This window comes from Colobus angolensis, unplaced genomic scaffold (assembly GCF_000951035.1).
Source record: "Colobus angolensis palliatus isolate OR3802 unplaced genomic scaffold, Cang.pa_1.0 Scaffold180, whole genome shotgun sequence".
Taxonomy (NCBI): domain Eukaryota; kingdom Metazoa; phylum Chordata; class Mammalia; order Primates; family Cercopithecidae; genus Colobus; species Colobus angolensis.
The window spans coordinates 5,296,248-5,319,476 of record NW_012114933.1 but is presented as its reverse complement, the minus strand read 5'-3'; the positions used below and the strand labels follow the sequence as shown (position 1 = coordinate 5,319,476).

The following is a 23,229-nucleotide window of genomic DNA, read 5'->3' as shown; positions in this document are numbered from 1 at the left end:
CCTTTTTTCTGACAGTGATAGAGATTCTCTCGGATTCCTGCTAGTTAATGCCTCTTTTTCTACCTAGTAGATAAACCATCTGTCTTGTAATGGTGACAGTATAGTTTTATATTAGTGGCAGAGATTTAGCAGTCACTCTTGCTTCTAAGTGAAATTTGGGATATACCTACATCTTTTCTTTTTTTTTGAGACAGAGTCTCACTCTGTCGCCCAGGCTGGAGTGTAGTGGTATGAGCTTGGCTCACTGCAACCTCTGCCTCCTGGGTTCAAGTGATTCTCCTGCCTCAGCCTCCCAGGTAGCTGGGATTACAGGTGCACACCACCGTACCTGGCTAATACTTGTATTTTTAGTAGAGACAGGGTTTCGCCATGTTGGCCAGGGTGGTCTCAAACTCCCGACCTCAGGTGATCCGCCGGTGTCGGCCTCCCAGAGTGCTCAAATTACAAGTATGAGCTACTGGCAATAAGGAACTCCTTTTTCACGCATCCCTCAAACTTAGAGTTGTACCCGGCCTTATCAGCTACATCTGATCTGATTTGCAAACCATCTCCTAAGGTAGAGTCATGCTGTCATGGCTAATCTAGTTTATTATATGATTTTCAGTGACTTCAATTTTAGAGAATGACTTTATTTTCAGTTCTGAAGATCTGCCTTATTTAAAACATACAGCTTCTCCCTCCCTGCACATGTGCTGACTGTACTTAGATATTGAATAACTTTTAGTAAATCTGGGTGTCTGATTGTTCAAGCCTCTTACTAGAATTTATACAATATATGATGAATTTTTTTATTCCCTTTTTAAAACTAGGTTCATGAAAGAAGTGTCCAGTCAGACTTCCTACTAATTATCTTGAAGGAAATTTTACAGAAACGTTCTGATCTACACTTGATTCTAATGAGTGCCACTGTGGACAGCGAAAAATTTTCTACATATTTCACACACTGCCCCATTCTCAGAATTTCAGGAAGAAGTTATCCTGTTGAGGTAAGTTTTCTTTATAATATGTGTATAAGCAGAAACTGCATTACCAACAGGTTCTTTCCCTAGGAGATGGGTGCTTGTAGTCTGAGGCCAGAACTATTCCTAGGTTCAGTGAGTCGTCACAGGAGGGGGACACAGCCTTAAGAATCAGATGGCTGTTACTGCCTTGCCTGAGGCTGGATAGGAGAGAAAGGAGGGTGTTGACTCAAGAGAGCCCTGAGGGCTAAAAAACATAAAACTATTCTCACATGAAAATCATTATATTCAGATTAAGAGTTGCCGCCCTTCCCTGGTCATCTAATGGTCAGGGGGAAAAAAAAAAAGAGTGGCTACCTGGCAATAAGGAACTCCTTTTTCACCCACCCCTCAAATTTAGGGTTGTCTTTAAAGCTTCCTTTCTACATATTCTATTCTTGATTCTTACCTTTTCAGTACAGCTAATATAATCTACTCTTAACTGTTTCACATTATATGTATATATATAAATATATCTCATAATGTAATTTGTCTTGAGGCTTTAGAGACAATCCTTCTCTGTCAACCAAGTCTTCATTCCCAAATAATACTAAAAATTTTTTGTCATAATATTCTAAATTAGTGTTTGGTGACATTCAAAAGGTGGTGTCCCCTTGTTCTCTTTAAAATGATATTTACTGAAATGAATTTGAATTCACCCATTTATATGCCTTATTCTATGCAGGTTTTTCATCTTGAAGATATAATAGAAGAAACAGGTTTTGTACTGGAGAAAGACTCAGAATATTGTCAGAAGTTTCTGGAAGAGGAAGAAGAAGTAACCATTAATGTTACAAGCAAAGCCGGGGGAATAAAAAAATATCAGGTAAAAAGAAAATATTTTGAAAGATATCAGATAATGATATCCAGGGCCTAACCTGCCACAAGAGTTTCAAAATCATATGGTTAACACAGTGAATTTGAGTATAATTTGATAGATGAGGAACAGATCTGAGAATGAACCAATTTTAAAGGTCGTTTCTTTAATCTTTATTTCATAGACTGTAGTCTTTGATTTGTGATACTTTGATTGTCCTCTTAAACTATTCTGGGCCATCTAGGTACACATACAAAATCAAGGACCATACAAGTTAGAAGCAACTTCTTATAACAATTTTGTAACAGTGGTCAGTTATTGAGTAGTACATTAGTAGTGATTTTTCTCTACTTCATCTCAACACCATAGGTGATCAGAATAGGGCAGGTCTGAAATCTAGATCCTTGCCATTGGTTTTCTTAGCCTCTGTCCTGGCAGGAGCAGGGCAGAGGCAAGATGGTGATAGGTAGATAGTGATAGATAGATAGATAGATAGATAGATAGATAGATAGATAGATAGATAGAGATAGATAGATACGTATATACGTACGTATGTACATACATACATACTGAAGCTGTGTAGGGCATAGTTCTTCCTGGGAAGTTAGTTTCAATTACATGTTTTCAGAAATATCAAAAAAACATCCTGCATTTTAGCCAGTGGTACTAGATCCAGCATTTTTGTCATATCCATGATATTTCATGCATGTTTCCAATTTGATGAAAACACAGAGTTAAAGTTATCTTTATGTTTTTATTAAGCAGATAGACCAAGAAAGCAAAAATTAAAATCTTGCCCTAAAACACCAGAGGTAAAAATTACTAACTAAAGAAAGACTTTAGAAAAGTATAATTATTTCAAAACAGATGACTGGAATTCAGGAGCCAAAGTAGAATGTAGAAGGAATGAGCCAGGTACAAACTACTTATTAAAGTTATGACCTCTCTTGGCCTGGCTGCTTTTTGGTTGCCACAGAATGATGCATACATGGTTACAATATGCTTTTCTACAATTATTTTAGTATGTATATGCCAAGATAAAAAGGTTTTGCTATACCTAAGGGCTGGATGACATTATAGGAGAGAGATGATACTTTCTGATACTCTCGCCACTATTAAGTATATTCTTTCTGTATCTTAACAAAATAGTAATGGTGACAATGAGAAAAATATAGATTTGATGAATGCAAATACCGCCTTTTTTCCTTCTTTGTCTTACAAAAATACTTAATATTTTTATTCAGCTCCCTCTGGTTGGATTTCTTTTAGGAATACATCCCAGTTCAGACTGGAGCAAATGCTGATTTAAATCCATTTTATCAAAAGTACAGCAGCCGCACTCAGCATGCTATTCTATACATGAATCCTCATAAAATCAACCTGGATCTCATTTTGGAACTTCTTGCATACTTAGGTATATTTCTATTTCTAATGTGTCTCCATTTTATTTGATAAAACATTTCTACTAGCTGGAGATGTATTGTTAATATTTTATATGCTGTTCCTTTTATCTTCTTATTTTGAATATTGTATCTTTTTTTAATTTCAGATAAAAGTCCCCAGTTCAGAAATATTGAAGGAGCAGTATTGATCTTTTTACCAGGTCTTGCTCATATTCAGCAGTTGTATGATCTTCTGTCAAATGATAGAAGATTTTATTCTGAACGGTAACTACACATCTTCATTATATTTCTGGTTGTTTTAAAATAGGAAAATATTTGGTACATTAAAACCCTTGATCAGAGTTTTCAAAGTCTTTTCACCAAAGGTTAAAATTGGCTATGGGGAAGTAAGATTTTTTTGTTTAAACATTTCCATTATAACATGTTATCTACTAAAAATTTTTAGGTACTATATTCTGCATTTGTTCCATTTTATTTTATTTTTGAGACAGATTCTCTCTCTGTTGCCTAGGCTGTAGTGTAGTGGCGTGATTGCACCTTCAGCCTCAAACTCCTGGGCTCAAGCAGTCCTACCACCTCAGCCTCCTGAGCAGCTGGGACCATAGGCGTGCACCACTACGCCCAGCTAATTTAGAGGTTTTTTTTCATAGAGACAGGGTCTTCCTCTGTTGCCCAGGCTGGCCTCAAACTCCTGGGCTCAAGCGAACTTCTCATCTTGGCCTACCAAAGTGCTGGGATTACAGGTGTGAGCCACTGCCTGTAGCCTTCATCTTCTTTTTTTTTTTTTAAGGCAGAGTCTTGCTCTGTTGGCCAGGCTGGAGTGCAGTGGCACAATCTCAGCTTACTGTAACCTCTACCTCCGGGTTCATGTGATTCTCCTGCCTCAGCCTCCCCAAGTAGCTGGGACTACAGGTGCACACCACCACGCCCAGCTAATTTTTATATTTTTAATAGAGATGGGGTTTCACCATGTTGACCAGGCTGGTCTCAAACTCCTCACCTTAGATGATCCACCCATCTCAGCCTCCCAAAGTGCTGGGATTACAGGCATGAGCCACCGCACTCAGCCAGCCTTCATCTTCTTAATAAGATTAAGCAGAGGGAATCCTGTGGTTTAAAAGTAAGATGGTGACTCCTGCCAACCTGCTAAATCGTGCAAAACTCCAACCAAACTGCAGTTTATCAGCCATATATATTTAATCAGCTGTTTACTATATGTTTCAATAGAGTTTATTACCACTGTAATAAACCATACAAGCCACTTCAACATTAGAAAGAACATTAAAAAAATTTAATCTTGTTCACATAATTTGTTTATATTCTCTGTGATGTGTGTATATGAGGTTTCATTGTACAATTCTGTAAACACTTGTGTATGTTTAAATTTTTTCATAGTAAAAAATCTTAAAGTTGCTTGCTATATGCAAATAAATTTTGTTGTTCTTTGCAGTGTCTTCTAAAGAGAAACCCTTGCTAAGAACTATGATTTTAACTTTCAGATATAAAGTGATAGCTCTGCATTCTATTCTTTCAACCCAAGATCAAGCTGCAGCATTCACACTTCCTCCTCCAGGAGTCAGGAAGGTAAAATTTAGTACAGCAAATTTATATGTGATACACCTGAGAATATTTTACGAAGGCAGTATAACTTTTTATCTTCAAAGACAGTTAACATTAAGTGCTTGATGTGCACTGCCAACTCCAAGTGTTCTGCGCCTTACCATCATCAGAAGTGAACCCAATGTTACAATTCAAGCATTTGTAGGTTTACATTATGTGCTATTTAAGGGAGAAGACTTCATTGAGAGAGTGCTAGTTGAAAAATATGGTATGCATGTTGCCTGTTGAGGGAAAAAAGTCACAACTTTTTCCCAAGAAGGCATCACAAAGGAGATTGGATATTAGGCATCACAAAGGAGACTGAATATTTAAATCCTGGGAGTATTCTTGTTGTTCTCTAGGCAGATCCTCTCTGATGATTTTTCCTGTACATAAACCATTAGGTAGGTCACAAAGCTAGTAAGTAGCAGAGCCAGGACAACAACCTAGTTCTTCTCATTAATGTGATTTTTTTTTCCCCTAATAATAGTGAAGGGCTGTGCTCAGCTGTCTTCATTCTCTACCCAGTTTCCCATTCTACTTATGTTTTTTTTTGTTTTGAGACGGAGTTTCACAACAACACTCCTGCCTTGAGGCTGGAGTGCAATGGCACAATCTCAGCTCACTGCAACCTCCTCCTCCCGGGTTCAAGTGATTCTCCTGCCTCAGCCTCCTGAGTAGCTGGGATTAGAGGCACCTGCCACCAAGCCTGGCTAATTTTTGTATTTTTAGTAGAGACAGGGTTTTGCCAGGTTGGCCAGGCTGGTCTCAAACTCCTGACCACAGGTGATCCTCCTGCCTTGGCCTCCCAAAGTACTGGGATTACAGGTGTGAGCCACTGCGCCCAGCCCTACTTATGTCATTTTTAAGATGATTGACTAGAACTAGGGAAGTGGTATTTTTGTTGGACTAAAAAATCTGTATTTTAGATTTAGTCTAATTAGTAAGCTAAGCTGACAAAACTAGAGTAAATTAAAATTACATAGTAATAGCAAATAGATTGTAAATTTTTGTGACTGAAATTGAAATTCAGTTTTTAATTTCATCAGCTCAAACTAATATAAATAATGATATATTAATGAAAGTAGTCTAAATGTTTTAAGCTTTTTGTTTTTTTTCAGATTGTTTTAGCAACAAATATTGCAGAGACGGGTATCACTATTCCAGATGTTGTATTTGTAATTGATACTGGAAGAACAAAAGAAAATAAGTAAGTTTAAATTTCCCAAATCAAAACATTTTTTAACCTGGAAAGAGGCTGAGGCTCTTGAATTCTTGGGAGAAATTCTAAAATTATATAGCGAAAATCCTAAATGTCCTAGTTCTGTCCAAAGCAAAAGCCTTAGAGAAACTATAAGAAACTTTAAAATATCTGAGTAAATGTCAGAATTTCATGTCATGGGTTTTCCCATAAGTAATGCCAGTATAGTGCGACTTTTAAAAAGTACTGAGAAAAATTTTCAAAACACAAATTTTTATAGATTTTTTATTTGTAAAATAAATTGTTTAACAAAAAACATTATTTGTGTAATTTGGAAAAGAAACATGGCTTTTGGAGTAAGAGGTGAATTTAAATCCCTTGAGCAAGTAACATAACATATAACCTCTGTAATCATCAGTTTCCTCATTCGCAAATGGGTAAAATGAAAAATTTTTATTTTATTTTATTTTTTGAGATGGAGTCTTGCTCTGACACCCAGGCTGGAGTGCAGTGGCACAATCTCACTGCAGCCTCCACCTCCCTGGTTCAAGCGGTTCCCATCTCTGCCTTCTGAGTAGCTGGGATTACAGGCGCTTGCCACCATACTCGGCTAATTTTTTTGTATTTTTAGTAGAGGCATGGTTTCACCATGTTGGCCAGGCTGGTCTTGAACTCCTGACCTCAGGCAGTCTGCCCGCCTTGGCCTCCCAAAGTGCTGGTATTACAGGCATGAGCCACCTCACCCAGTCAAAATGAAAATTTCAAAACTGAAAGTGCCTAGTTCAGTAACTGGAACCTAATAGGTAATTGTAACTAAAGTACTAAAAGTAGTAATCAACAAAAAGATTACTACTGTATAAATAATGTTTATATTACATAAATAGGACAGACCACCTTTAGTAGTCTACTGTAACCTAGATACACTATCCCCTGTTTTAGGAAACCATAGCAATATCTGCAAGAGAGTACCGCTATTCAATAAAAAGTAGATTCTTGATTATTTGAATTGTACCTCTAGAGAAAATGTTTTCAGGGTTTAACTGTATTGTGAAAAGTATGTTGAATTATGATATTCACAGTAACACTTCTCAAAATATGTCAAAGAATTCTCATTCCTTAATTAATAGATATTCTACTATATTTTAAAAAGATTCTATGATCAGGTTAGTATGAGAAAGGATAAGTTAAAGAAGTTTTTTTCTTTTGCCAGACTTTTAATTTGTAGTGTATTTAGTATGCAATGTTTACTAAATTATTTAAATATGAAGCATAATTTGAGAACTATTGGTCCACAATAATGGAGTTTTTAAGCCTATATTTAACTTAGTTGTAACAGTCAAATCCAGCTTTTTCCAATTTTGACTTAAGTCAATTATCTACATATTCCCTCCTAAAACATTTCTTCAGGTACCATGAAAGCAGTCAGATGAGTTCTTTGGTTGAGACGTTTGTCAGTAAAGCCAGTGCTTTGCAGCGCCAGGGAAGAGCAGGGCGGGTCAGAGATGGCTTCTGTTTCCGAATGTACACAAGAGAAAGGTATGGCATAGCACTGGAAATGTAAAACACATAAACCAGTACTGTGTGACATTTCTGATAATACGTATTTAGTATTTCTTTATTTTTCAGATTTGAAGGCTTTATGGAGTATTCTGTTCCTGAAATCTTACGTGTACCTTTGGAGGAATTATGCCTTCATATTATGGTAATCTCAAAGGAACTCAGATGAATTTTGTCCTTCACCCCTTTCTAGAAAAGAAAAAAATGAACACCTAAACTTACTTTATATTGCTTTAGATTTTCAACTTTTTTACTCTTATTTAATATATGCCCTTATCCATCTTATAAGTAAATCCACCGTGTTTGGGTTTTGCCAGACACTTACACTTTACAGATTATCAGCCTCATAACCTAGACTAGTAGTTCTCAACTGGGGGCACTGTTGCCTACCAGGGGATATTGGGCAATGTCAGGAGATATTTTTGGTTGTCATAATTGGACAGGGAGGGTAAATGGTATCTAGTAGGTAGAGATCTGGGATGCTCCTAAACATCTGACAGTTTACAGGGCAGCTCCCTAAAACAAAGAATTATCCAGCCCAAAATATCAGTAGTACTGAGATCAAGAAACCCTGACCTAAATAAAGGTCTTCTTTGACTGAAAGATATATAATATCCTTCAATTCTTAGATTTTTGACTCTATCAAAATCCGGAATTAAGAAACTAAAACTGTGGAGTGGAAAATCTAATCCTTATTCCCTCCCCACCCACACACACACAAACACTCACATACTCTTCCCCCCAACTCCTCTGCCCCCATTATAAAAAAAAAAAAAAACAGGATAGCCCTACTAACACATTTTACCCTCTTTGCTCAAAATTTTACTGAAGTCAAATTTAGTTCCAGTACTATCTCATTGGGTAGTGTTAATTCTTTGATTTCATACCAATTTTATTACTTTTTTAATCTGCAGAAATGTAATCTTGGTTCTCCTGAAGATTTCCTCTCCAAAGCCTTAGATCCTCCTCAGCTCCAAGTGATCAGCAATGCAATGAATTTGCTCCGAAAAATTGGAGCTTGTGAGTTAAATGACCCTAAACTGACTCCGTTGGGCCAACACCTTGCAGCTTTACCTGTGAATGTCAAGATTGGCAAGATGCTTATTTTTGGTGCCATATTTGGCTGCCTTGACCCAGTGGTAAGTCAAACAATGCTGCTGCTTCTTCACTTTAAATATCCTTTGACCAGGAAATTACAAGTTTGGAAACAATTGTTAATTAAAAAAATTTTTTTAACTAAATAGAATGTCTGTACTAACAATAAAACTGAGAGGGCCTGAATGCTTGATAAGAATTTATTTTTTTTTATTTTTTATTTTTTTTTTGAGACAGCATCTGGCACTGTCGCCCAGGCTGGAGAGCGGTGCTGCAATCTAGGCTGACTGCAATCTCTGCCTCCGGGGTTCGAGCAATTCATGCCTCAGCCTCCCAAGTAGCTGGGATTACAGGCACGTGCCACCACACCTGGCTAATTTTTGTATTTTTAGTAGAGATGGGGTTTCATCATGTTGGCCAGGTCAGATAAGAATATTTTAATATAATATTTAAAGTTTTTATATTTATATACTTGAAAATCTGTTCATCCATTTACTTAAGTGTACTGTAGGTACTATTTTGTGAGTTATTTTGACTTGTCTAAACTTTTGTTTTCAACCCACTTGAAATATTTAATGGAATATGTAGTAGCTGATTCTTAGGAAGCTTTGAACACTACTGACTGAAAGGTAAAATTAAAAACTTTTTTTCTTTCCTTTTTTGGGCTCTCTTTCTGAGCCAATAATTAGCAGAGTTCTCTTTTCTCAAATTATCTCAGAATTAACAAATTCAAATCTGTCTGAGTCTCTGGACGCATATGCTTACTGTGCCATTCCAACTTTCCAACTTTATGAAACTATGGCCTTTTCTGGGATTACCAGTAAAGGCTATTTAAAAACAGAATGGAATCCTGGGCAACATAGTGAGACCCTGATTCTGCAAAAAAGAATTAAGATTAAAAAAATTGGCCAGGCATGGTGGTGCACCCCTGTAGACCCAGCTATTCAGGAGGCTGAGGTGGGAGGATTGCTAGAGCCCCGGAGTAGGAGGGGGCAGTGAGCTGTGATTGGGCCACTGCACCCCAGGCTGGGCAACAGAACAAGATCCTGTCTGTAAAAAAATCCAGAAATAAAAACAAAATGAAGAAAATGTGACTTATTACTGTAGTCTCTCTCTGTTTAGTATTCGAAATAGATATTCACCAGAATTTTGCGAAGTTCAAAAAATAACCTCTTCCATGATAGTTTATCTGAAAACCTACAACAACAAATGGATTGGTATGTCCAAATTATTTTTAAAGATCATGGCAGACTAAGAGTGGAAATTTGACAGTCTTGGAGACAAGATAACTGAGTTAGGATTCCCAGATTGCCTCTAACTGTATGACAGACTGTAAATCATTTATATAAATGTTCAGTTTTTTTTCTCTGTGGTGATAATTGCCTCCTTACCTCACAGAAAGGGTATAAAAGTAAAGGGATGTATTTTTGAAATTCCTTAAAATGGAACAAAAAATAACTGTCTAAAATGAAAATATAAATTAGCTATAGTAGAACATAATAAAAGTATTGAAAATGAACAGGCAACTTAAAGGGTGATTGTTTTATGATTTGCTTTCTTTTATAAGTTAACTTTCACTGTATAGCTCTTTAATGATAAATTGTTTTGTCATTTATGGATAGGCAACACTAGCTGCAGTTATGACAGAGAAGTCTCCTTTTACCACACCAATTGGTCGAAAAGATGAAGCAGATCTTGCAAAATCAGCTTTGGCCATGGCGGATTCAGACCACCTGACAATCTACAATGCTTATCTAGGGTAAAAACATAATCTGGCCGTTATCAATAAGCCAATTACGTGAGGTTATTTACTTAAAAAAAATTACCTTTGACTCATTAAAATTGTACATCTGAGGTTTAAATTTATTTTTAGTTATTTCATCTGTCAAGGTATAATTATTTTAGAGAGTCATGTGTTTTATAATCCTTCTTAAAACTTAAGAATAATATATTTGGTATTATATGTATATTAACTCATATTTGAAGTAACTTAATAATTTACTGTTAAACGTAAACAAAAAATATCTGTTAATACTGTTAACATATCTGTTAATAAGTTAATATTCTTACATACAATTGGTAGCTGCTACAAGCAAGATCCCGCCCCTTTTTAAATTATAATTTAATTAAATCTTACTTTGGTTATTAGCTCTGAAAAAGAGTTTGGAAAGAGAACATGGTGAACTTTATTCATTAATTGACATTTTATTTATCTAGATGGAAGAAAGCACGACAAGAAGGAGGTTATCGTTCTGAAATCACATATTGCCGGAGGAACTTTCTCAATAGAACATCACTGTTAACCCTAGAGGTAATTCTTAATACGGATCTCTCACTCAGAGTCATGGGTAACTATAAGTTTATTTTGGAAAAAAGAATGCCTAGGAAAATACTTGTCACATAGTAAGGGCTTAATAAAACATTTGTTGAATTAGTACATTTGTGATTGTACTTGACTTCTTTCTTCCAGCAAGTAACTTGTATGTATTACACAGTGATTTAAAATAAAATAGTATTTAATAATCATAGTATGGCTGGGCGCAGTGGCTCATACCTGTAATCCCAGCACTTTGGAAGGCCGAGGCAGGCAGATCACGAGGTCAGGAGATCGAGACCATCCTGGCTAACGCAGTGAAACCCCGTCTCTACTAAAATTACAAAAAAAAAAAAAAATTAACCTGTAGTCCCAGCTACTCAGGAGGCTGAGGCAGGAGAATGGGGTGAACCGAGAGGCAGAGCTTGCAGTGAGCCCAGATCGCACCACTGCACTCCGGCCTGGGTGACAGAGTGACACTCTGTCTCAAAAAAAAAACAATAATAATAATAATCATAGTATGTTCAAGAAATGATTAAAAAGACTGGCTCATGCCTGTAATCCCAGTGCTTTGGGAGGCTGAAGCAGGAAGATGGCTTTAGGCCAGGAGTTTGAGACCAGCCTGAGCAACATAGTGAGAACACGTCTCTACCAAAAATAAAAAATGAAATGGGCATGGTAGCACATGCCTGTAGTCCCAGCTACTCAGGAGGCTGAGGTGGGAGGATTGCTTGAGCCCAGGAGTTCAAGGTTGCAGTGAGTTACAATTGTACCACTGTACCCTGAGTAACAGAGTGAGACCCTATCTCTTTTAAAAAAGAAAAGAAAAGATGCAACATGATTTCATAAACACTATCTTGGGAATTAGAAGTCTCAGTTTTTCACTTAAAAAAAAAAAAGGGCCGGGCGTGGTAGCTCACACCTGTAATCTCAGCACTTTGGGAGGCGGAGGTGGGTGAATCACCTGAGATTGGGAGTTCGAGACCAGCCTGACCAGCATAGAGTAACCCCGTCTCTACTAAAAATACAAAATTAGCCAGGTGTGGTGGCGCATGCCTGTAATCCCAGTACTCGGGAGGCTGAGGCACAAGAATCACTTGAACCAAGGAGATGGAGGTTGCGGTGAGCCAAGATCGCGCCATTGCACTCCAGCCTGGGCAACAAGAGCAAAACTCCGTCTCAAAAAAAAAAACCAAAAACAGAAAATACAAGGACTGGGCGCAGTGGCTCATGCCTGTAATCCAGCACTTTGGGAGGCCGAAGCAGGTGGATCATGAGGTCAGGAGTTCAAGACCAGCCTGGCTAAGATGGTGAAACCCCATCTCTATTACAAATACAAAAATTAGCCAGGTGTGTTTGCGGGCGCCTGTAATCCCAGATACTCGGGAGGCTGAGGCAGAGAACTGCTTGCACCCAGGAGGCAGAGGTTGCAATAGCCGAGATCGCGCCACTGCACTCCAATCTGGGCGGCAGAGCGAGACTCTATCTCAAAAAAAAAGAAAAGGAAAAAAAACAACACGCAAGTTGAAAGGAGATTAATCTGTATTTCTTCTCAACTCTGAAATGTGGTTATTTTTCTTTAATTACAGAAAATTTCAAACGTACATCAAATTGTATGGACATAATGAACTTTCATATACCCATTTCCCACTTTCATAATTATCAACCTGTGGTCAATCTACTTGTACTCCTTTTATTCTACTATCTGCCCTCTAGATTTTGGAGCATATCCAAGGTATCAGATTTTTTTAAACATTATCACACCTAAAAATACCCAATTCCTTAATACCATCAGATATAGACAGTATTTAAATATCCTCAGTTACCTCATTACTGGCTTTTTTTACAGCTAGTTCAAAGGATGATCCAAACAAGGCCCACACCTTAAGTTTGGTTGATATGTTTTTTAATAAAGTCTCTTAACCTATCGTCACCCCTTTCTCAGTTTTTTCCTATTTGCCATTTATTTTTTGAAGAAACCAGATACATTGTCCTGTAGAGTTTCCTGCATTCTGGATATGGCTGATTGTATCCTTGTGGTATTATTTAACATATTCTTCTGTGTCCTGTATTTCCTATAGATGGGTGTTGAGAGTTTAATCCTGTCAGGTTCATCTTTGTTTTTTTTTTTCTTTTTTCTTTTTCTCGGAGCCATCTCCCTTTTTGTAACATTAAGATATATCAGTGGGGCCAGCTAGATTCATCCATTACAGAATTCCCCACTGGCTTTTCATGTAAGGCTTTTAGCAGCCATTGATAACACTCAGACCTATTGTTTCATTAGGGTCTGGATAAGGCTGATTATATCCTTGTGGTATTATTTAACATATTCTTCTGTGTCCTGTATTTCCTATAAATGGATGTTATATCGAGAGAGTTTAATCCAGTTCAAGTTCATCTTTTTTTTTTTTTTTCTTTTTTCTTTTTTTCGGAGTCATCTCCCTTTTTGTAACATTAAGATACATCAATGGAGCCAGCTAGATTCATCCATTACAAAATTCCCCACTGGCTTTTCATGAAATGCTTTTAGCAGCCATTGATAACACTCAGACCTATTATTTCATTAGGGTTGCAAATGATGATATTATAGTTCTACTTGTTAGCTAGAATTATTTCATAAAGAACTACTTTTTCCTTATTAATATTTGAATACCCTGAGGTACAGTTTATACAAGAAAATTAGGATAAATGCTTGTTTCCTCTTACCTAGCAGTTTTCATAATGAGTTGATTCCTAAGCATCTCCACAAGTAATCAGTGAATCTTGTTTTTTTAAAAAATTGTTACAACTTATTGATTTAAATATATTTGATGTGTGTCAGTTCTCTACAGATGTTAATTTTTTAATACTCAAATTTTCCCCTCTTTGGGAAGTGAGAGCCCCTTTGGGTTGGCTGCTGAGTCCTTTTCATATAATCTTAGCAATCTTTGATGGCTCCCTTGCTTTTGATATGGAAAGCTTCTCTAGTGTATTTTATGCTCCAGTCTTGGAATCAGTCGTGTTTCCAAAGAGCCCTGATTCCTTTTCATGAAATTCTATTATATGTCCCTAAATATTGGCCAGCTATTTAGCTACAGCCTGGGATGGCTAGTTATGAAAAGGCATTCAAAGCATCATACTTAGTGACTGGTTGTGATCAACTTTATCAGTCTGTTCTTAGGAAGGGAAACCAATGGTTTAGCCTATTAGGTTGCTATTCAGGAACAAATTTATTTCTGGGAGGAGAGAGAGTAGAAGTGTAGTCAAAATGTAAAGACAGGTGAATGTGAAAAGCAGGGTTCCCCCACAAATACTGTCTTTTTATTTTTATTGATACTTATGTAAAAGGAAATAATGTTTAATACAGATAGGCTATAAAAGTATTTTTTTTTTTTTTAAATAGATGGGGTCTTGCTGTGTTGACCAGGCTGGTTTTGAATTCCTGGTCTCAAGCGATCCTCCCATCTCAGCCTCCCAAAGTGCTAGGAAGGATTACAGGTGTGAGCCACCTCGCTTGGCCCAGATATGCTATAAAAGTATTCAGAAAATAATGTATCTCTCACATAATCCCCCTATTCTATACTCATATTTTAAAAAGTAAAGTTTTTTTCCCATATTTGACACACTATTTTTTGTGATTAAAAAAAAACTGCTAGGATGACAGCAGAGACTTCTCTAAGTGGAATGAACTTTGTCCTTCTCGAAGCATATGAAGAGCTAAATTGAAGAAATAGCCCCCTCTGGGCCACCTGACTGGGAACATGTAGAAATCTCAAATCAGTTAGCCCAGAGGGGGCTATTTCTTCAATTTAGCCCCTTTTCCTTTATCTCCTCTCTACTTCTCCCAACCTTCAAATTGCTTTCCACCCCCTTTCTTCTGTGAGCCTTTTCTTCACCTCCCTGGGACTACAAAGTTTTAGATGTCTTCACTAACCCTGTGGTGTTATGGCAGCTGTCTGTTTGGTCTTTTCTCCCCTAGAATGAAAGTCCCTTAAGCCCCAAACTTAAAACATAAAGGATATCCTAAAGGTAAACATCACCTTTTAACTGCTTGTATCCTGTGTACTTTGAAAAACTGCCCATCCTTCCTGTGCTAGTTTTGCTGATCAGCACATATTAAAGGTAGAAAAATATTTTAGGCAACAATTTTAGATTAAATGAAGTTGCCATTAATAAACTTTTTCAAAGTTCTTTGAAAAATTAAGATAAGTTTCCAGAAACAAATGAAGAAGGTACTTGCAATCTAGAATCAAGATTTCTGTCAGTTCTTTCTCAATGCTGACCATCCTCATTGAGTAAAAGTCTCCAGAGAAAAAAGGAGAGCTACTATGGAAGTAAATGTAGCGAATGAAAATGTGTTCAGACACATTTTTCTTGCTCTCAAATTTTATACATTCTTATGTTTTGAGACATCTAAAGTCTTAGGGTGAAGAGAATAGCTGATTCTAGTTGACTTTCCAGTATCTTTTTTTTCTTCCTTAAGGTAATTTGGGCTATAGTTAGCTAAATAATCATTAGCATCCTGTCAATTTTTATAGGAAGCAGTAATATAAATTACAATGTTATTTGGAAATTTCTCTAATCAGTTTATTTCTGTTTTTAACCTAAACCAATCTAGGATGTAAAGCAGGAGTTAATAAAGTTGGTTAAGGCAGCAGGATTTTCATCTTCCACAACTTCTACCAGCTGGGAAGGAAACAGAGCATCACAGACCCTCTCATTCCAAGAAATTGCCCTTCTTAAAGCTGTACTGGTGGCTGGACTGTATGACAATGTGGGGAAGATAATCTATACAAAGTCAGTGGATGTTACAGAAAAATTGGCCTGCATTGTGGAGACGGCCCAAGGCAAAGCACAAGTACACCCATCCTCAGTAAACAGAGATTTGCAAACTCATGGATGGCTCTTATACCAGGAGAAGGTGAAGTACTCATTCCTAAATTCCAGTATTCAGAGCATTATTCTACAAGTCATTCATAACAAGTTAGGATGCCCTAACAGGTATTTTATTTGGTTCTCAAATTGAGCTATTCATTTTTGTTAATATTTGAAATCAAGATGCACATAGCTTTTCAAACAAAAGAATGCTTATTTTTCTCTTCAAAAAAAAATTAGTAAGGTTTCTACTCTGCCCATCACCTTTTCTACTTGGAATAAAGACAGTAATAGCAAATTGATGTTGGTTAATAATGTATCAATCTCCTGAGTATTTCATTAAAAGGTGCTGTCTCAGAAGGGAATAAAAGACAAGTTGTTATGTGCTATTTCCAAATAAGGGGAATATTGAATGGTGTAGTAGAACTGTGGATGATTTGCAACAGTGTCAGTCAAGTATCACCTAAGATAATTTAATAACAAATATTTATAGATTACAATGAAAACAGCCTTTTAAATTGGAGCTGCATGATCACTCCATGTTCTTATTTTTTAACATATGGTGAAAGTTAAGATGGCATTTTCTCTTCATATTTTGGGTTTTTGTTACCTGTCTCATTTATACATTTTTAAGGCAGTATGAGAAGAAAAGGGAACATAAAAAATTGAAACATAATTCTTCTCCCTTTACAAAGAGTGCCTCCATTTTGTTTCTTGACCTTTAAAATAACAAAGATCCATAATTTCAAGCACTGACTTGAATAACTCTCAACATTTATCAAACTTAAATGTAAAACATGAGAAATTACTGATTGACGCCCGTAGCTGAATATTGGTCTAGAAACCAGAAACTGAAAGTTAATCATCATTTTAACATTAATTATTTAATATCATTAGCATTATAAAATTGCTTGTACCTAGTTTCCTTTATGTTCAACGTCTAACTCAGCCTTAGAAATAATATTTACAATGCCTTTTTATAGTATAAATGCACAGGTGGTAATAGTAATTACTATAAAATTGATAAATTATGCACATAAGAAAATGAAAATGTAGCTTTACAGATACTCTTGGCTTAAAATGTAGAATAATAAATTGTAGAAAAATGCTTACTTGAAAAAGATAAATGACTTCCTTCTATTTTTATATTTTGAAATTATTTCCCCTCCTTTTTCCCATGTAGATAAGGTATGCCAGAGTGTATTTGAGAGAAACTACCCTAATAACCCCTTTTCCAGTTTTACTTTTTGGTGGTGATATAGAAGTTCAACACCGAGAACGTCTTCTTTCTATTGATGGCTGGATCTATTTTCAGGTACATAGTACAACTGATTTTGTTGATTATTAAAAATGTTCAACTTTCAGTACCATTGAGGTATATTTTTTAAATTTTATTGGAGTCTGCATAATGTCTTCTTATAATATGAGTTAAGTAGAATTGCTTATTTTATCTTGCCTCTGTGGTTTTAAATCTGTTAAATTTGAAAATCAAATTATATTGCTATTACAAATTCTATTTATTATTAATAACAATCCTAGCTTTCTATGTGTTGGGTACTTCAATAGTTAACTTTATATGGATTTTCCCAAATTAATAGCCTAACAGCCTTGTTAGGTAATTTCTATAGTTTCTTTTATATAGATAGAGACACTTAAACACAGTGAGAAATTAAATAATTTTCCCAAGATTTACATGGATTGTTACTGAAAGAGCAAGATTGAAATCTATGACTATTTGATACCCAAATTTATTCTCATTCCACTACATTGTGGAATAAAAAGGAATAAAAAGACCAAACAGATTTATAGTTTATTTCATACTGTTGAATTCTTCTCTGGAAAAATCAGACCAACCTATGCTTATTTCTAGCAATAAGTTTATCTGTTTCTCTGTACTCCCATCAAGATTGACCAGCTTAAACTAAACAAACCTGTTACATTCTTAGGTTATTCTATGACAGCCGTTTGTCTAGGACTGGAGAGGTGAATTTTAAGTGCAGCTGTACAATTATATGCACTTTGTGCAAAGAAATTGGGGTGGTGAAAATGTTTTATAACTGGATTGTGATGGTTGCACAATTCTATAGATTTACTGAAAGCTATTGAAATTAGTGAAAATGAGTGAATTTTTAGGGTAAGTTATATCTCAATAAAGCTGTTTAAAAATATTTCCCACCCCAGGCCAGGTGCCGTGGCTCATGCCTGTAATCCCAGCACTTTAGGAGGCAGAGGCAGGTGGATCATGAGGTCAGGAGTTAGAGACCAGCCTGACCAACATGGTGAAACCCTGTCTCTACTAAAAATACGAAAAATTAGCCAGTCATTATGGCGCGCACCTGTAATCCCAGCTACTTGGGAAGCTGAGGCAGGAGAATCGCTCTGAACCTGGGAGGTGAAGGTTGCAGTGAGGCGAGATTGCGCCACTGCACTTCAGCCTGGGCAAAAAATTATCTCCCCAAAACTGTAGTCTTAACTTCCACAGAGTTGATATAAATAGAGAAGAAAACAATTATTGGAATAATAGTTGCCTTATTTTGGGAAGAGTTACCAGATTTAATAAGGAAATTGAGAGGTTTGCATGCCTAGCTAGCAGAAATAATTTGTATTTTTCCCACTGTGTTTTCCATTAAAAGCAAGACATGCTAAGGCAGATTGTAGTATATGCTTGCCTTGATTTACTTAAACACATTCACACTCCCCTGGATTGACTTTGTCCATTTTTTTCATCTCCTCTTAACAGGCCCCTGTAAAGATAGCTGTCATTTTCAAGCAGCTGAGAATTCTCATTGATTCTGTTTTAAGAAAAAAGCTTGAAAATCCAAAGATGTCCCTTGAAAGTAAGTGTTTGCTTATACTGTAAGTGAAAGACAGTATACACAAAAGTGTATGTGTACCTATGTATGTATGTGTATACATAGGTACACATTTAAGTATAATTGGTTTTGGAGATTATTTTCCCTTCTTGGTCTATAGGGTTTAAATTCTGCAGACATCAAGGACTGATAGAGGATGAGGCAGTTACACAGGGAATCACAACATTAAGCTACAGATACCACAGACATAGGTCTTGCCCTTAAAGCACACAACGATGAGCAAAACATGGATGTATGTATGTATGTGTATACATAGGTACACATACCTATGTATTAATATGTGGAAAAACTTTCTTAAGAGGCCAGGCACGGTGGCTCATGCCCATAATCGCAGCACTTTTGAGAGGCCAAGGCAGGTGGATCACCTGAAGTCAGGAGTTTGAGACCAGCCTGGCCAACATGGTGAAACCCTGTCTCTACTAAAAATACAATTACCTGGGTATGGTGGCGGGTGCCTGTAATCCCAGCTACTTGGGAGGCTGAGGCACAAGAATCACTTGAACCTGAGAAGCATAGGTTGCAGTGAGCACCAAGATCATGCCATTGCACTCCAGCCTGGGCAACAAGAGCGAAACTCCATCTAAAAAAAAAAAAAAAAAAAAAAACTTTCTAAAAGAAAATCTGAAATATTCTAGAAATTATTTTTTTGTAACATTGGAGTATACTAAAGCATACTGAAGTTGTAAAAAAATTCCATCTATTTTATGCTGAATTCCATCAAACTCAATTAGTGATTATTCACAACCTAATTATCCTCTTAAGGTTTAGTTTACTCCTGTCTCTTAAACTTCATTTCTAAACTTCTAGCCATTTCATAGAAAAAAAGGTTAATAAAACTGAGCATAGTAAACTTTGCTACTTATTAGCATTTTAGTAAACTGGTAACATAGCTATTATTTAAAAAAATAATAAGCCAAGCATGGTGTCATATGCCTGTAGTACCAGCTACCCAGAAGGCTGAGGTGGGAAGATAGCTTGAGCTCAGGAGTTAAAGTCCAGCCTAGACAACATAGAGAGACTCTGTCTCTAAGAAATATATGTATATAAACACATACCCGTATATGTATTTGTGTGTGTGTATATGATTTAGGGACTTTCTGTTAGGTTTGTTTCAGCATGATTTTTCCACTGCGTGTTTCTTTCAAATGCAGAGCTATTTCTCTGTATAAAATAAACACATTATCCTTCAACAGAAATCTGAAATGAGTCAGGCATGGTGACGCCTGCCTGTAATCGCACCACTTTGGGAGGCTGAGGCAGGAGGATCACTTGAGGCCAGGAGTTCAAGACCAGCCTGGGTAACATAGGGAGATGTCATCTGTACAAACAATTTAAAAAAAAATTAGCCAGGCCTAGTGGCATGTACCTGTTGTCTCAGCTACTTGGGAGACTGAGGCAAGTATCTGCACTCCAGTCTGGGTGACAGAACAAGACCCCGTATCAAAAAATAAGAGAGATCTGCAATGGACACACCTGAGTTTGCAGTTTGCCCAGTGAAGTGTTTCTCAAACTTGCCAAATCATCAAAATCATCCTGGCAGTTGCAAAGAATACAAGGTCCAAAGACCTACCCTAGACATACTGATCTCTATGGGAGAGGTCTGTGGCTGTATTATTTTTAAAATCTTTTATTCTGTAACACTTCCCCTCTAAGGCTATCCCCTTTTTAAATGCAGTTAACTATTTTTAATAAACTGAGTTGTTTTTCTGGTAGCATGTCCCACATTTAATATTTGGTTAGTTGCATACTCATGCTTTAACATGTTCCTGTATTTCCTATAAACTAGTAGTTATATTTGGAGGTATGATTAGAATAAGTTTTGAGAAAAATAATACTTTCTAGTTGGTGCTGTATTCTCCCCATTGCATCACATCAGGAAGCACTTAAATTTGGTTGTCCTTTTAATGTTAAGAATTGATCAGTGACTTCAGTATGATTGTACTGAACAAAGTATCCCCAGTTTATTCTCAAAAGTATTCCCAGTTTATTCTCAAGTCAGGCAAGTTGGGGGAGCTCCTGATCTAGTTCTGCTACCCTGAAGCCTCATACTCTTGTGTTTTTTTTGTATAACTAAATATGAATGCATAAGCATTAAAATGTATTAATTTTCCTATATTGCTGGAAGTAGATCAGGTCTTAACATATTAAGACATGTGGGCTCTTTTCTCAGGGAGCTTTGTGCATCACAACTTTGGCAATAGAAAGAATTACATTTTATAAAGTATAGGTTGAACCTCAGCTTTTAATTAAGCAAAATGAATTTTTGAAATGATATCAGTGTTCCCTTTGCCATAAGAGAGAGAGCAGAACTTACCGTTGGGTGTAGTGTATACCTTTGACTTGGGAGGAAGGAAGAAGTATGTTAGTGCTCTCTCTTGGGTTTATAACAAAAAGTTGGTAGAATGCCAAACATTTGAAAAAGAAGTAACTGAACTTACTCTCATACTTTCTTTTACTCATTCTTCCTCAATTTAAAAGTCGTGGTTCTTGGAGCCAGGTATGGTGGCTTGCACCTGTAATCCCAGTTACTCAGAGGGCTGAGATGGGAAGATTGCTTGAGCCCAGCAGTTCAGAGCTGCAGTGAGCTATGATCACACCACTGCACTACAGCCTAGGCAAGAGTGAGACTCCATCTCTTAAAAAATAAAAAAGAAAAATGTTCTTTCTAGACCTGCCATTGTTCCAACTTCAAACAAATGACCTCCCTTTTTCCCCTCCCTCCCACTTTTTTGTTGTTGTTTTTAATGCCACTGTAACCATTGCAACCATTGAAAGCCACAGCATTTTCTGAGTATCTAATGTAAATGTAGAATTTCAGTTTTGCAGCCCTGATAATTGTAACTTTCTAAAGAGTGGTTATGAGGTCCTTAGGAAGTCACAATTTCAGAGTAACTACTAAGTAGAAGCAGTTGTTAACAAAACCCCTTTAGCAAATAATGCAGCCTTTGTTGCTCTGTTTGTCAAATTAATTGGTATTTGATTCCTTTGTTGTGTAGAGTGGTCTGTCACTTCCCCATTGACACCTCTCCAAGAGCACTTCCCTTTTAGAATTTTTTGCTTCCTTTGGACTAAACATGGAGAAACTGGTAACAGTTCTTTCTTCCTTCCTTGCTTATACTTTGGAAATTCTTCCATACTCTGAAGAACACTGAATAGTCAGTAGAGCCTTCAGTATATTTCAGCGAAGTGAAAAAGTTGAGAAACTTACTTTCTTCAAGGAATTTTTATAGAATAAAATTTATAATTCCTTATAAAGAAGTAACAGTTCACATCATATTATCTCTTTGGGATTTAGCCTATACAAATGTTATCTTTTTTCAAAATGTTAACTTTTTCAAAGTAGGTATGGCATAACCTACAGCAATAATTAAAATCTATGTGGGGCAAAAAATATTTATAGGCGTCTCTAGATTTATTACTGGTGTTAATTCTGTATTCTAATGTAAAAAATGTTAGTGACGTATACCTCTTATTTACATGTGTATACATTGGAAAATCAGACAATGTTGCATTTATTCGTGGCATTTTTTTTTTTTCCACTCAGATGACAAGATTCTGCAGATCATTACGGAACTGATAAAAACAGAGAATAATTGACGCTGAAATTCATGGTCAACTGCTTTAAAAATTAAGATGAAGATACAGTCATGAAATTATCTGAAAATGGATCATCACATTAAGTATTTCATTACTTAAAATGTTGGTACTAGCCCATTAACTTAAAGGTGGTGGGAAAAAAGCACATACTTTAAATATGTGTAATTTTCTAGTTCCTTTTTAATGATGATTATTCTGAATGTATTTGCCACTACATTTACAATAAATTCTTTGGTATCATCCATGTTTTGTTCATCGTTGTGTGCTTTAAGGGCAAGGCCTATGTCTGTGGTATCTGTAGCTTAATGTTGTGATTCCCTGTGTGGCTGCCTCATCCTCTATCAGTCCTTGATGTCTGCAGAATTTAAACCCTATAGACCCAGAAGGGAAGGTAATCTGCAAAATCAATTATAATTAAATTTCCATGAAAAGGAACAACTTCAGAAGTCAGTTATTTAGTATTTGATACTCAATTTCAAAACCTAAATAAGTGCACTATTAATAGATTCCACCTATTTCAGTAACATACAGAAAACGTAAACATGTAGTTCTGGAGGACAGGCAGGATTGACTAATACTCCTGTCAGCCTTGCATTGTTTTTCTCAAGCTACAGCTGTGATATCCCTGCCCCTGAACCCTTTTTGTACACATGATTGAACTGGTAAGGTCAGTAACTTTGAGATAGTGAAGTATGCTTAGATATTTTTCATTGGTCCTATTTGTTTTGCTTACTGACGATCTTTTGAAATTCCATTTTTATTACTTAGAGGGATTTCTCTTCATTTCTTATCAATAGATTGTTGATAAACTTCAAATATAGTCCCTTTTAGATCAAAAGGCAGAAATTGCATCTGAAAATCAAAAGATTAGAATTTAATAGGAACCTAGTATAACTGCTTGGCTCTCATAACAGGGATATA

General features: G+C 36.4%; 1 protein-coding gene across 1 annotated transcript in view; it reads left to right on the top strand.

Annotated features, from left to right (window-relative positions):
- DHX29 (DEAH (Asp-Glu-Ala-His) box polypeptide 29) overlaps nucleotides 1–22,549 on the top strand; it is a 54,615-nt gene extending 32,066 nt beyond the window's left edge. The window contains exons 13-27 of the mRNA XM_011939366.1: nucleotides 810–986; nucleotides 1,684–1,824; nucleotides 3,085–3,229; nucleotides 3,365–3,482; nucleotides 4,718–4,802; nucleotides 5,939–6,027; nucleotides 7,426–7,554; nucleotides 7,645–7,720; nucleotides 8,490–8,714; nucleotides 10,293–10,429; nucleotides 10,888–10,981; nucleotides 15,582–15,884; nucleotides 17,022–17,153; nucleotides 18,579–18,675; nucleotides 22,256–22,549. Of these exons, the coding sequence (XP_011794756.1) occupies nucleotides 810–986; nucleotides 1,684–1,824; nucleotides 3,085–3,229; nucleotides 3,365–3,482; nucleotides 4,718–4,802; nucleotides 5,939–6,027; nucleotides 7,426–7,554; nucleotides 7,645–7,720; nucleotides 8,490–8,714; nucleotides 10,293–10,429; nucleotides 10,888–10,981; nucleotides 15,582–15,884; nucleotides 17,022–17,153; nucleotides 18,579–18,675; nucleotides 22,256–22,308 (2,001 nt within the window). The 3' untranslated portion in view covers nucleotides 22,309–22,549. The remainder of the gene's footprint in view (nucleotides 1–809; nucleotides 987–1,683; nucleotides 1,825–3,084; nucleotides 3,230–3,364; nucleotides 3,483–4,717; nucleotides 4,803–5,938; nucleotides 6,028–7,425; nucleotides 7,555–7,644; nucleotides 7,721–8,489; nucleotides 8,715–10,292; nucleotides 10,430–10,887; nucleotides 10,982–15,581; nucleotides 15,885–17,021; nucleotides 17,154–18,578; nucleotides 18,676–22,255) is intronic.
- The last annotated feature ends 680 nt before the right edge of the window (nucleotides 22,550–23,229 follow it).